The sequence below is a fragment of the Rhinatrema bivittatum genome, chromosome 6 (genome assembly GCF_901001135.1).
Source record: "Rhinatrema bivittatum chromosome 6, aRhiBiv1.1, whole genome shotgun sequence".
In the NCBI taxonomy this organism is placed as follows: Eukaryota; Metazoa; Chordata; class Amphibia; order Gymnophiona; family Rhinatrematidae; genus Rhinatrema; species Rhinatrema bivittatum.
The window spans coordinates 357,415,390-357,427,848 of NC_042620.1; the positions used below are offsets into that span (position 1 = coordinate 357,415,390).

Here is a 12,459-nt window from a genome sequence, read left to right on the forward strand (position 1 = left end):
TCTAAAGTCCTGCAAGTGAAAGAGAGGTCTTATCCTTTTCAAGACTTGGAGTTTGTGAAAACAGTCTTTGGTAGTTTTGTTGACAGAAGCTTTCAAATTCATCCGATTGATTAAAACTCAAGGTCTCTCAGGTTGCGTGGATTCTGGGATGCCAGGGTGAGTGGAAGTGATGTTACTGTTCTCGGGAGAGATGAGCAGGAGCTCGGTTTTGGAGGAATTTAATACTAAGTTTAGATTAGTGAGGAGGAGTTTGATTTGTTGTGGCAGTTTCCCAGTGATCTAGTCTTTTCAAGTATGTGTCTTTAACAGGGATTATTATCTGAATATCGTCAGCAATAGAAAATGTTTTAGATTGAGGCTGGAGAGGAGCTGGCATAGCGGTAAGAGATAGATGTTTAAAGAGCATAGGGAACAGAGAGGAACCTGTGTAATTATTTAAAAATATATGAAGAATTATTTCTACAGTGCTTTGTCACAGATATAATGTGAGAATCCTTTTATAAAGTATATGCCATTTTAATAGAAATTATAATACTAAATTTTACCATGAGATCTAACAAATAATTAAAATTTACATCTTTCTTCCTGAAACATCTTAGTTAGCTGTTATTTGGTATAACCACTAAAGTTTCCTACAGAACAATACTATAAGTAACATCATATATTTAAAGGCAGTGCCATAACTTACATGGACATAAAGATCATCAAGTTCTATAAGATTATGTTGTAAAAGGATTGCAGCTACTCTGTACAGTGAGGTGGGGGTCTCTCCACTAGGTTCCTATAATGTTTAAAAAAAAAAAAAAAAGTTTAAAAGTTTAGAAACACAAATTAAAGAACATGCTTGATTAATAAACCATATAAAAAGAACCAGCTTTTCATCAACAGCGCCTAACTAGTCCTGTCTTCTAAAGTGTAGACCAAGACACAATATGGTTGCATTAGATTTGTATATTCAAACACGTTTTATCTCTGTGTACTCTCTTAAACCAATCTAATGCAATCTAAGGTTTGGAAGCAATATGTGGTTCTTAAAGGCTTTCAGTATAGCTCATGTACATCAGTATTGAAAACTGAACTGAACAAATGTTGGGATTACCACCTGATAATCCCCTTTTCCTTAATGTAGACAGATGGACTCAGAACAAATGGGATAGTATCCGCGTGCTAGCAGTTGGGGACTGATCTGACGTCAGCACGGGGGCGTATATATCCCCACAGGAAGCGTAGCTATTCAGTAATCTTCCTTGCAAAAGCTGTTATAGATGTGTGTACTGACGCTCAGTCAAAAAGTGAAACAGGATTCCCCTGACCGATTGATAGTAGCTGGAGACCGCCAGCATTCCCAACCGGAAGGCGTGGACACCTGGTAGAGTGTACGCTCTTATGGAAACAGATGACATGGCTTACCTTGAATCGGTGATACCCATGTGCACAGGCAGCTGGGCGGGATGCTGAGTCCATCTGTCTACACTAAGGAAAAGGAGATTATCAGGTAAGTAATCTCAACATTTCCTGGCGTGTAGCCAGATGGACTCAGTACAAATGGGATGTACCAAAGCTTTACTCCCAGCCTGGGCGGGAGGCTGCTGGAGGACCATGTAAGACCGCCCTTGCAAATGCGGACTCCTCCCTGGCCTGGACATCCAGACGGTAGAACCTGGAAAAGGTATGGAGAGAGGACCATGTCGCCGCTTTACAGATCTCTGCAGGCGATAGCATCCTGGACTCCGCCCAGGATGCTGCTAGTGCTCTGGTAGAATGAGCCTTGACTTGTAGAGGCGGAGACTTCCCAGCCTCCACATAAGCTGCTCGGATAACTTCCTTAATCCAGCGAGTGATGGTGGGCCGCGAGGCCGCTTCACCTTGCTTCTTCCCGCTGTGTAGGACGAACAGATGGTCCGTCTGTCGCAGGTCTTGCGTCACTTCCAGATATCTGAGCAGCAATCTGCCAATGTCTAGATGGCGTAATAACCGGCCTTCTTCAGATTTCTTCAAACCCGCCGTGGTGGGCAAGGATATGGTTTGGTTAAGATGAAATTGGGAAAGCACTTTAGGTAGAAAGGAGGGAACTGTACGAAGATGAATAGCCTCAGGAGTGATTCTGAGAAAGGGATCACGGCAGGACAGTGTTTGCAGCTCCGAGATGCGGCGTGCCGAACAGACCGCCAATAGGAATACCATCTTCAAGGTTAGAGAACGGAGAGACAGGCCCCGAAGGGGTCTGAAGGTGGATCCCGCGAGGAAATCCAAAACAAGATTGAGGTTCCATAAGGGCACAGGCCACTTTAGTGGCGGACGAATATGTTTGACTCCTTGCAGGAAAGGAGAAACATCTGGGTGCTTGGCGATGGTCTTGCCGTCCCTCCTGGGACCATAGCAAGACAGTGCCGCCACCTGAACTTTGATGGAGCTGAGGGAGAGACCCTTCTGAAGTCCATCCTGCAGGAAATCCAACACAATAGGTATTGTGGTGGCTTGTGGATTGGTGCCGTGAGTGTCGCACCATGCTTCAAATACTCTACAGATCCGTACGTAGGTGAGGGATGTGGAAAACTTGCGAGCTCGGAGGAGTGTATCAATCACGGGCCCCGAGTAACCTCTTTTCTTCAGTCTAGCCCTCTCAATGGCCAGATCGTAAGAGAGAATTGAACTGGATCCTCGTGTAGGATGGGACCTTGACGTAGGTGGTCCCGGAGAGGAGGCAGGGGAAGAGGATCCCCTGCCAGTAGTCTTCTCATGTCCGCGTACCAGGGTCTTCTTGGCCAGTCTGGTGCCACTAGAAGAACTAGGCTCTGGTGTTTCTGAATTTTGCGGACGAAGGCGCCCAGCAGACGCCACGGAGGAAAGGCGTATAACAGAGTCCTTGGCGGCCACGGCTGGACCAGGGCATCGATTCCGTGCGAGAACGGGTCGCGCCTGCGGCTGAAGTATCTGGGTACTTGCGCATTGGACTTGTCCGCCAATAAATCCATGTCCAGAATCCCTCAGTGATCCACAATCATCTGGAAGGCTGTGGGTGACAGCTGCCACTCTCCCGGATTTAGCCTTTCTCTGCTGAGGAAGTCCGCTGTGGTATTGTCCTTCCCGGCGATGTGGACGGCGGAGATGTCCAGAAGAGTCGCCTCCGCCCAAATCATCAGTGGGGCGATCTCCAGAGATACCTGTCGGCCACCGTGGTGGCGTTGTCGGACATCACTCTGACAGCTCTGTGCCTCAGTCTGTGAGCGAATCGAAGGCATGCCAATCGGACTGCCCGGGCCTCCAGGCGATTGATGTTCCACGTGGACTCCTCCCTGTTCCATCGCCCTTGCGCGGTGAGTTCTTCGCAATGTGTTCCCCAGCCGCTCAGGCTGGCATCCGTGGTGAGCAAGGTCCACGTGGGCGAGGACATCTTCGACCCCCTGCTCATGTGGTTGGACTGCAACCACCACCGCAACTGGGTCCGAACTCTGGCTGGTAGAGGAAGGTGCGTGGAATAGTCCCGTCGACGGGGGCTCCAGCAAGAGAGCAGGGAATGCTGTAGAGGTCTCATATGGGCCCGCGCCCAAGGCACCACGTCCAGGGTGGATGCCATGAGACCCAGAACCTGCAGATAATCCCAGGCTATGGGCCGACTGGCTCCCATCAGATACTGGATACGCTGCCGAAGTTTCAACTTTCTCTTGGTCGTAAGACTGACCGTATCTGCCCGGGTGTCGAACTGCACTCCCAGATATTCTAGTGATTGGGAAGGCTGTAGGCAGCTCTTGCTGAGGTTGATTACCCAGCCCAAGCGTTCCAGAAGGGCGATCACTCTGTCGGTTGTCCGAAGGCTCTCCTCTCGAGATTTCGCCCTGATCAGCCAATCGTCTAGGTAGGGATGGACCAGAATCCCTTCCCGCCTGAGTGCCGCAGCAACCACTACTACCACTTTGGTGAATGTCCGTGGTGACGTGGCCAACCCGAAGGGTAGAGCCCGAAACTGGAAGTGGCGGCCCAGAACCTTGAAGCGCAGGTAGCGCTGATGATCTGGATGGATCGGAATATGAAGATAGGCTTCTGACAGGTCTAATGCCGTGAGGAATTCTCCGGGCTGGACAGCAGCTTTCACAGAGCGCAGTTTCCATGCGAAACCTCGGTACCCGTAAGTATCGGTTGACGAACTTGAGGTCCAGGACAGGCCAAAAGGTGCCCCCTTTCTTGGGTACCATGAAATAAATGGAATAGTGTCCAGAATTCACTTCCCAGGCAGGTACTGGGATGATGGCGTTCAAGGACAGGAGCCTCGCCAGGGTAGCTTCCAATGCTGCCTTCTTGTCCATGGGACATGAGGATTCCACAAACTTGTCCGGAGGAAGATGATGAAAGTCCAGATAATATCCTTCCCGGATAATGGCGAGGACCCACTGGTCCGACGTGATCTCGACCCATCTGGGGTAGAAGAGGGTCAACCTGCCCCCTATGGCCCCGTCCCCCAGATGAATCGGCAAATTCTCATTGTGAGGCGCGACCGGGACCCGAGCCCGGACCAGCCCCCCTCTTGCGCTGCTTGGTCCGAAAGGACTGATTCCTGGCCTGAGGACTTGTCGCCTGATAGGGACCCCTATACGGAACAAAGCGTTGTGAACTCCTGCCCCTGGAGGGCCTTGGAAAGGAGCGCTGTCCCCTTCTGGACCGATCTTCCGGCAGTCTAGGCACTGGAGAGGCACCCCAAGTAATGGCTAGCTTATCAAGGTCACTGCCAAACAGAAACGAGCCCTTAAAGGGCAACCTGCTGAGGTGAGACTTCGAAGGCGCATCAGCTGACCATGTCCGGATCCAGAGCTGCCTCCTGGCGGCTACGGAGGATGAAATCCCCTTAGCTGTAGTCCGGACCAAATCCGATGCCGCATCTGTGAGAAAGGAAAAGGCTGACTCCATGTCAGCCGCTGGAGCGTTGTTCCTGACCTGGGTCAAGCAGGCACGTGTCACCACTGTGCAGCAGGCCGCAATCCGCAAAGAAAGAGCTGCCACCTCAAAAGTTTGTTTCAGAATGGCGTCCATTCACCGGTCATGAGGCTCCTTGAGGGCCGTCCCCTCTTCCACTGGAATGGTAGTGCGCTTGATTACAGCGCTAATCAAGGTGTCCACCTGCGGACACTCCAGCAGGTCCTGGAGAGCCGGTGCCAATGGGTACATGCCCTTCAGGACCCGGCCCCCTTTGAATGAAGCCGCCGGTGTTGCCCATTCCAAATCTATCAGTTGTTGAGCTGCTTGCAAGAATGGAAAATGGCGGGCTGTAGGACGAAGACCTTCCAGCAGGGGGTTCTGTGCAGAAGGTACCGAAGCGCTGGGACCAGTTATATCCAACTCCGCCAGACACTGAGACACCAGGTCGGAGAGATCCTCCTTAGGGAAGAACCGCCTCATGGTTCTATATGGCTCAGTCCCTGGGGGAAGGTCCCCCTCTTCCGGGAGTTCGGACTCGTCCGGTGAAACCTCCTGGTCCGATTGATCTGGACTGTCCAGCAGCAGGAGGTCCCGCTCCCGATAAGACTGTGAGGGTCCAGGAACAGGATCCATAGGCGCTGCCACCGCAGCGGCAGCCGCCGCAGTCGCAGCCACCGCAGCAACCGCAGGAACAACAGGAGCAGCAGGGACAGTAGGGCCGGGATGGGAAGCAGTCTGCATCTGGACGAAGGCATGAATCCCCTTAAAGTGATCCACCCAGGAAATTGAAGCAGCCTCTAATCGCCGGGGTACAAGATCCCCCGGGATTCCTGATTGGTCGAGACTGCCCCCCAAATCCGGGGTAGCCCCTGGGGAACTGTCAATAAACTGCGGCTGAGACCGGTCCTGGCCTGAGGGTCCCCCGGCCTCCTCATATTGAGCACATAGGGAATCTGGCGCAGTACTGCACGTGGCTCTGCTCTGCATGCCACCTTAGAGCCACGTGCCTGAGACAAGCGGCCTGAGACAAGCGGCGCCGCCGCTGAAGATGCGGCTGCGTTCTGATCCATTCCGAGTATAACAAGCGCGCAAGAATAAGCGGTAGCAAGATGCGCGGAATACAACAGGCGCACAATAATAATAATGTGCGGCAGTAATAGGCGCTCAATACAACAGGCGCACAATAGGAACAATATGCGACAGCAATAGGCGCTTAATACAACAGGCGCACAATAAGAATAATATGCGGCAGCAACAGGCGCTGAATAGAACAAGCGCGCAACAATAAGCAATAGGCACTCAGCACTAAGCAGTTAGCAATATACGCTCAATGGCATTCAATAGGCTTTCAGCACTAAGCAGTTAGCAATATACGCTCAATGGCATTCAATAGGCTTTCAGCACTAAGCAGTTAGTAATATACGCTCAATGGCATTCAATAGGCTTGCAGCACTAAGCAGTGAGCCAAAATACGCTTAATGGCCGTCAATAGGCTCTCAGCAATATGCGGCTAACAATATACTCACAGTGGCAGCCAATATGCATGCACAGAAACAATGCAATATACGCACAAGGAGGAAGAAAGCCGCGCCTATTACGGGCGCGGAATACCTGAACAAGGCCACAAAATGGCGTCCTCCACGGCTTGCCACGCCGCCGATCCTCTATACTTCGGAGACCCGTAAGAAGAGATGTACGCCTTACCAGATCTTCGGCGCTTCCTGGCTGGAACTTAGGCGGTCTCCGGCTGCGGGGGGGAGGGACCACCTCACCGCCGCGACTGAGGAACTGCACCCGCTACCTCATCCACGCCGGGACCGAGGGCCTCGAAGCCTCACCCAAGCCTCGCCCGGGGGCTGTGCCCCTGCCGCGGTTCGGCCGGACCGAGGACTTCCACGTCCGGGGGACCACGGTAATCACCCCGGGAAGCTCAACTGGGGGGAGGGACGTATCCCCTGAGGAGCACGGGGCTCAATAGTCGTGTAGATAGGTAAAGTAGAATCTAGAATGATAAGAAAAAATAAAAAATTAAAGTAGTCTTGGAAAGCACGCTCAACCAGCGTGCAGGCACTCCAATCTGCTTTGGAGACGGAAATTACTGAATCGCTACGCTTCCTGTGGGGCTATATACCCCGTGCTGACGTCAGATCCGTCTCCAACTGCTAGCACGCGGATACTATCCCATTTGTACTGAGTCCATCTGGCTACACGCCAGGAAAATAAAGATGTTTACATCTTAAAGCTAAAAGAAAAAAAATGTTACAGCGGTTTACGAGAGTCATAATGCTGCTAAAATAGCTCCACATAGATAAAGCAAAGTTGCTTACCTGCACCAAGTGTCCTCCTCCTTAGGTAGAGATATTACAAGCCACACAAGTAGGCAAAGTTAGTGTTAATTTGTTGCTTTCCATAGCTTTCAGTGTTTGAAAAATACTTCTGGTTATAAATGATAGCTCCTGTATGCCCCAAGTACACAGCACGCTTCAAGTCTTATAATTCACTCAAAGAGCTCAACTTTAGAAGAGGGGAGGGGCAATGTGTCCCTGTCTTCAGACACCACGAATAAACTACTTTTTCTCTTAAAATAAAATCACCAGACACATATGGGGTACTCTTGAGCTAAGGGCTGTATGCAACGAATAAGCAGGGAAAGCATGCAGATGCAGGACTTTGGAAACGCTTTTAAATATAACAGATTTCTAGAATGAGTAGGGGGGTGAGTAGGGGGGTATGTAGGGGGGAGGAGGGAGGCCAGTGTAAGCAAGGAATGTAGTTGTGACGGGGTGTGTGGGGGTTCTTTAGGTAGTATGGTGGTCTGTGTGGGGGGGGGGGGGGTTGTGGGTGTTTGAGTAGTCAGGAGTTAGTGTGGCAGGACTGTGTGCGAAAGGGGCTGGATGGTGTCATTTGGGCAGTATGTGGTGGGGGCATGCACATGTGGGGGAGGGGTGAATTGAGAAGTGTGGGGACAGGATTCAGAAAAGATACCTAAAAAAGAACAAAAAACTGACCAGATGGACTATCACAAGGAACCATGGCCTAAAAATGGCAGGTTCCCAGACAAAACAAAGAAAAAAAAAAAGGAAAAATTGGTTTACCTGCTGATTTTCTTTCCTTGAGTCCTACCAGACCAGTCCAGATGGATTGTTTTTTCTTCCTTACCAGCAGACGGAGACAAAGAATAAAAGATTTACTTGAAGTGCCTACTTAAGGCACTGTGCTAACTGTAGTCCTTAGTATTTCCATATCAAACCCAAAACAAACACACCCCAATGAGCAGGGGTTAATAAACTCTTATGTGAACCAAAAACTAGGCCAGACCCCCTCAAGTGAAAAACAGCCACACAATACCATTATCTTCTTTGAACAACATATATCTCACATAAAAGGTATATGTTCGGTCTGACCCAGTATGGCAAATCTTATATTCTTTTGATATTATCACCTTCTTTAAATCTAGGATAGGTCAGAACAGGTCCTTCTTCTTTGGTACCACAAAATAAATAGGAATAACAATCGAGCCCCCATTCCACCTTTGGCACAGGCACTACTGTCGTCAATAGGAGAATCCAATCCAATGGAGAAATTACTTACTGATAATTCTGTTTTCCTTAGTGTAAACAGATGGACTCAAGTCCAATGGGTTATGTGCTCCCCTACTAGCAGATGGAGTCAGGTTTCAAAGCTGACGTCACCTAGATATACCCCTGCAGTGACCTCAGCCATTCAGTATTCTCTTCAAAAAGCCATTGTGAACATATTATTGAAGAACTTGATTAGAATTTGGATAGATTAAAAACTTGATTAAAAACTGGAGACCACAACTGTACTCAACCAACATAAGTGCTGAATCTCAGCAATACTATAGATGCCCTGAACTAGGAATAGGGTAACAGCTTACCCATAACTACATGGAATAGAGATTTACCTCATGGGCGATTCCCTTGGTGCCTCTCCTAGGCAGCCATGGGTGAGATGCTGCGTCCATCTGTCTACACTAAGGAAAACGAAATTATCAGGTAAGTAATTTCTCCATTTCCTAGCGTGTAGTCAGATGGACTCAGGACCAATGGGATGTACAAAAGCTACTCCCGAACGGGGTGGGAGGCTGCCCGCTGTCCAGTTAGCACTCCCCCTCGCAAAGGCTGCGTCCTCTCTGGCCTGGTCATCCAGGCGATAGAACCTGGAAAAGGTGTGCAAGAAGTTCATTTCACTGCTCGACAGATGATGACAGGAAACAGTAGCTTAGTTTCCATCCAGGATACGGCCCAAGCCCTAGTGGAATGAGCTTTGACCTAAAGGGGTAACGGCTTCCCTGCCGCCACATAAGCTCCCGTGATCAAGTCCTTGATCTAGTGAGCTATGGTAGCTCACAAAGCTGCTTCGCCTTGTTTTCTTCCCCCCATGAAGGACAAACAAGCTGTCTAGTCTTGTGCACCGATTCTGAGCATTCCAGGTACCATACTAGAAGCCTACTGACGTTTAAGTGGCACAGTAGGTGGTAGTCCTCCGTGACCTTGCATCCAACCAAGGATGGTAAGGAGATAGTCTGATTCAGGTGAAACTCCGAGACTACCTTTGGTAAGAAGGAAGGGACAGGGTGAAGCCACACGTTCCTGGAGTGAACCGGAGGAACGGTTCCCAACATGACCACCTATAGTTCAGAGATGCGATGAGCCGAGCATATTGCCACCAAGAATACAGTCTTCAGTGTTACTAGGCATAGAGACAGACTGTACAGTGGCCTAAAGGAAGGCACTGTTAAAAAGTCTAATACTAGATTAAGGTTCCATGGGGAGACCAGCCACTTTAAGGGTGGTCGGAGGTGTTTAACCCCTTTTAGGAAACGGGCCAAGTCCGGATGCATAGACAGGCGAGTTCCATTCACCTCTCCCCTGAAACAGGATAGAGCCGCCACCTGGACCTTCAAGGAGTTGAGGGACAATCCTTTGTTCAAGACATACTGTAAGAATTCCAGAATCATAGGGATCTTGGTCGTTCTTGGGGGCACCTGTGGTCCTCACACCAGGGCTCAAATATTCTCCAGATCCATATGTACACCACGGACGTTGATAACTTCCGCATGCGGAGCAAGGTGGGATTATCCCTACTTCGTCAGGCGAGCCCTCTCAAAGGCCAGACCGTAAGACAGAATCGAGTTGGGTCCTCGTGAAAGACCGGACCTTGTTGGAGAAGGTCCCAGTGCATGGGGAGGCGAAGGGGACTCTCCACAAGAATCCTCCACATGTCTGCATACTACGGGTATCTGTGCCAATCCGAAGCCATCAGAAGGACCATCCCCTGTGGTATTCGATCTTGCGAGCCACCGGATCGGCGCACGCCGTGACCGCCGTCATCAGGGGACCCTCCAGGCAAGGCCTACCCTCCCCGAACCCTGGGACTGCCTCCCCGTCACCTTTGCTGGCCCCCATCGAGTTAAAAGTAGGCCGCGACCGCAGGAGCGTGACCAAAGGGGCTTGCCCCTTTGTGCCCCCCTTAGTGCCGCCACTTACCAGCCACTTCCCTTCTTCCCTCCTCTTCCAGCCTCTACACCACTGACACCCTGCTCTTTCTCCCCTTCCCCATTAGAGCTGCAGCTTCCCCTATCAGCCAAGTCCCTTCAATTCAGACACCCTCAAGACTTCCTGTTAATCCCCACCCGAGGAACCGCTGGCACCTCTCCTCCCTGAAACGACAACCTTTCGCCAGCCATCAACCCTTCATCTCGGTACTCACACCAGCACCAGACACACTCCACTCCACCTCCCTTCCCCCACACTCTGACAATGTTGCCACCTTTACCCATCCTCATACTTAAATACACCCCACGCAATCTCAGTAAACCCCCCCCCCCCCCCCCCCCACTATCACCGCTCCCAACCATACAAGAGCTCTGATCCCCATCATGGCATCCCCCTTCATACAACTTATGGGTCTCACACTGTTCTCCCTAATACTCTTCAATGCACAATCTTAATGATATCCTTTCAGACTCCAAACCAAACCTTTGTGCTGTCACAGAAACATGGCTCAAACATACTGACATCACACTCCTAAACCAACTACCCACACACACACTTACGACATTTTCTCCATTCCCTGACCCAAGAAAAGAGGTGTCATACTCCTCGCTGCCAAAAGAGACCTCAGACTAAGCCTTCAAATGGTCAACACCACCCCCAAATAAGAAATTGGTTCTTTAAATCTTCCCAGCTCCAAGTATGCCTAATCTACACCCCACCTGGTCTCCTTGAAAGTAACGCCTCCCCCCTTATTGAATTTTTTGCAGAACACACAGACCTCAATTTACCTGCCATCATACTTGGAGATTTCAACCTCCACGTAAATAACAAACCCATCTCACCCTCATGTGAAGCCTTTATCTCCTCCTTCGATACGATGGGCTTTAAACAAATCATTAACTTTCTCACCCATAAAGCACTCTAGATCTGATTTTCACAAACTCTAGCATAATCACCACGCAAACTCCCACCAGCTCCCCCTTTCTCTGGTCTGACCACAATTTTATAAACATCACTCTCTCCATAAAGAAAACATCACCTACCCCACCATCACACAGCCACTCCTTCCAATTCCGTAAAACTTGCACCAGAGAGGACTTAATCGCCTCATGCACCGACATCCCCAATAAAATTGACCTATCAAACACAAGTTCCACTCTGTCCTCCTGGTACAACATCACTAATGATATTGCCAACAAAATCTGTCCCCTCACATCAAAAACAATAACCCATCCCGCAACAACAAAAAGCCATGGTACTCACCTGAATTTAAAAAACTGAAAAATGATCTTAGAATGAAAGTCAGACAATAGCGAAAGCACCCCACTCCCTCACTACTCGCCTCCTACAAAACTTCCATGCATTCCTACAGAATCACCAACCTAAAAACAAAACTTGACTTCTATGCCCTGAAAATCCATGATGACCAATTCAATGCCAAAGCCCTCTTTTCCATTATCTCCGACCTCACTAACACCTCCTCAAAACACCCCTCAGACACCAACTCCAAGAGCAAATGTGACGACCTTGCCCTTTTCTTCCATAACAAAATCTCCAAGCTTACTGCAAAGTTTCCCCGCTGACACCTCCAACTCGCTCCCCATAAACTCTACAGCCAGCCTTGATTCCCTTGAAACCATCTCTCTTCCTCCGAAATAGAATCCCTACTAAAGAAAATCAAACCCTCCACTCACCCATCTGACACCATTCAAACCAAACTCCTACTAACCATTCCCAACATAATAGCGAAACCCCTAGCTGAGATCATCAACTGCTCCCTCACACAAGGCCATGTCCCCCCCCCCCCCACCCTAAAACAAGCAGCAGTCAAACCCATACTGAAGAAACCCAACCTCGACCCCACAGAACTCTCCAATTTTCGTCCAATCTCTAACCTCCCATTTCTAGCCAAAATCACAAAAAATATAGTCAACACCCGTCTTTCGGAACACCTAGATAACCACAAAATCTTATCTTCATCACAATCTGGCTTCCGTAAATTCTTCAGCATGGAAACACTCCTACTAAC

At 49.7% G+C, this 12,459-nt stretch overlaps 1 protein-coding gene across 1 annotated transcript in view; it reads right to left on the reverse strand.

Moving 5' to 3' along the window:
• Positions 1-12,459, reverse strand: part of THOC2 (THO complex 2) — a 780,683-nt gene that overhangs the window by 544,847 nt on the left and 223,377 nt on the right. Inside the window, exon 9 of the mRNA XM_029607862.1 lies at positions 689-781. Coding sequence (XP_029463722.1) covers positions 689-781 — 93 coding nt within the window. The remainder of the gene's footprint in view (positions 1-688; positions 782-12,459) is intronic.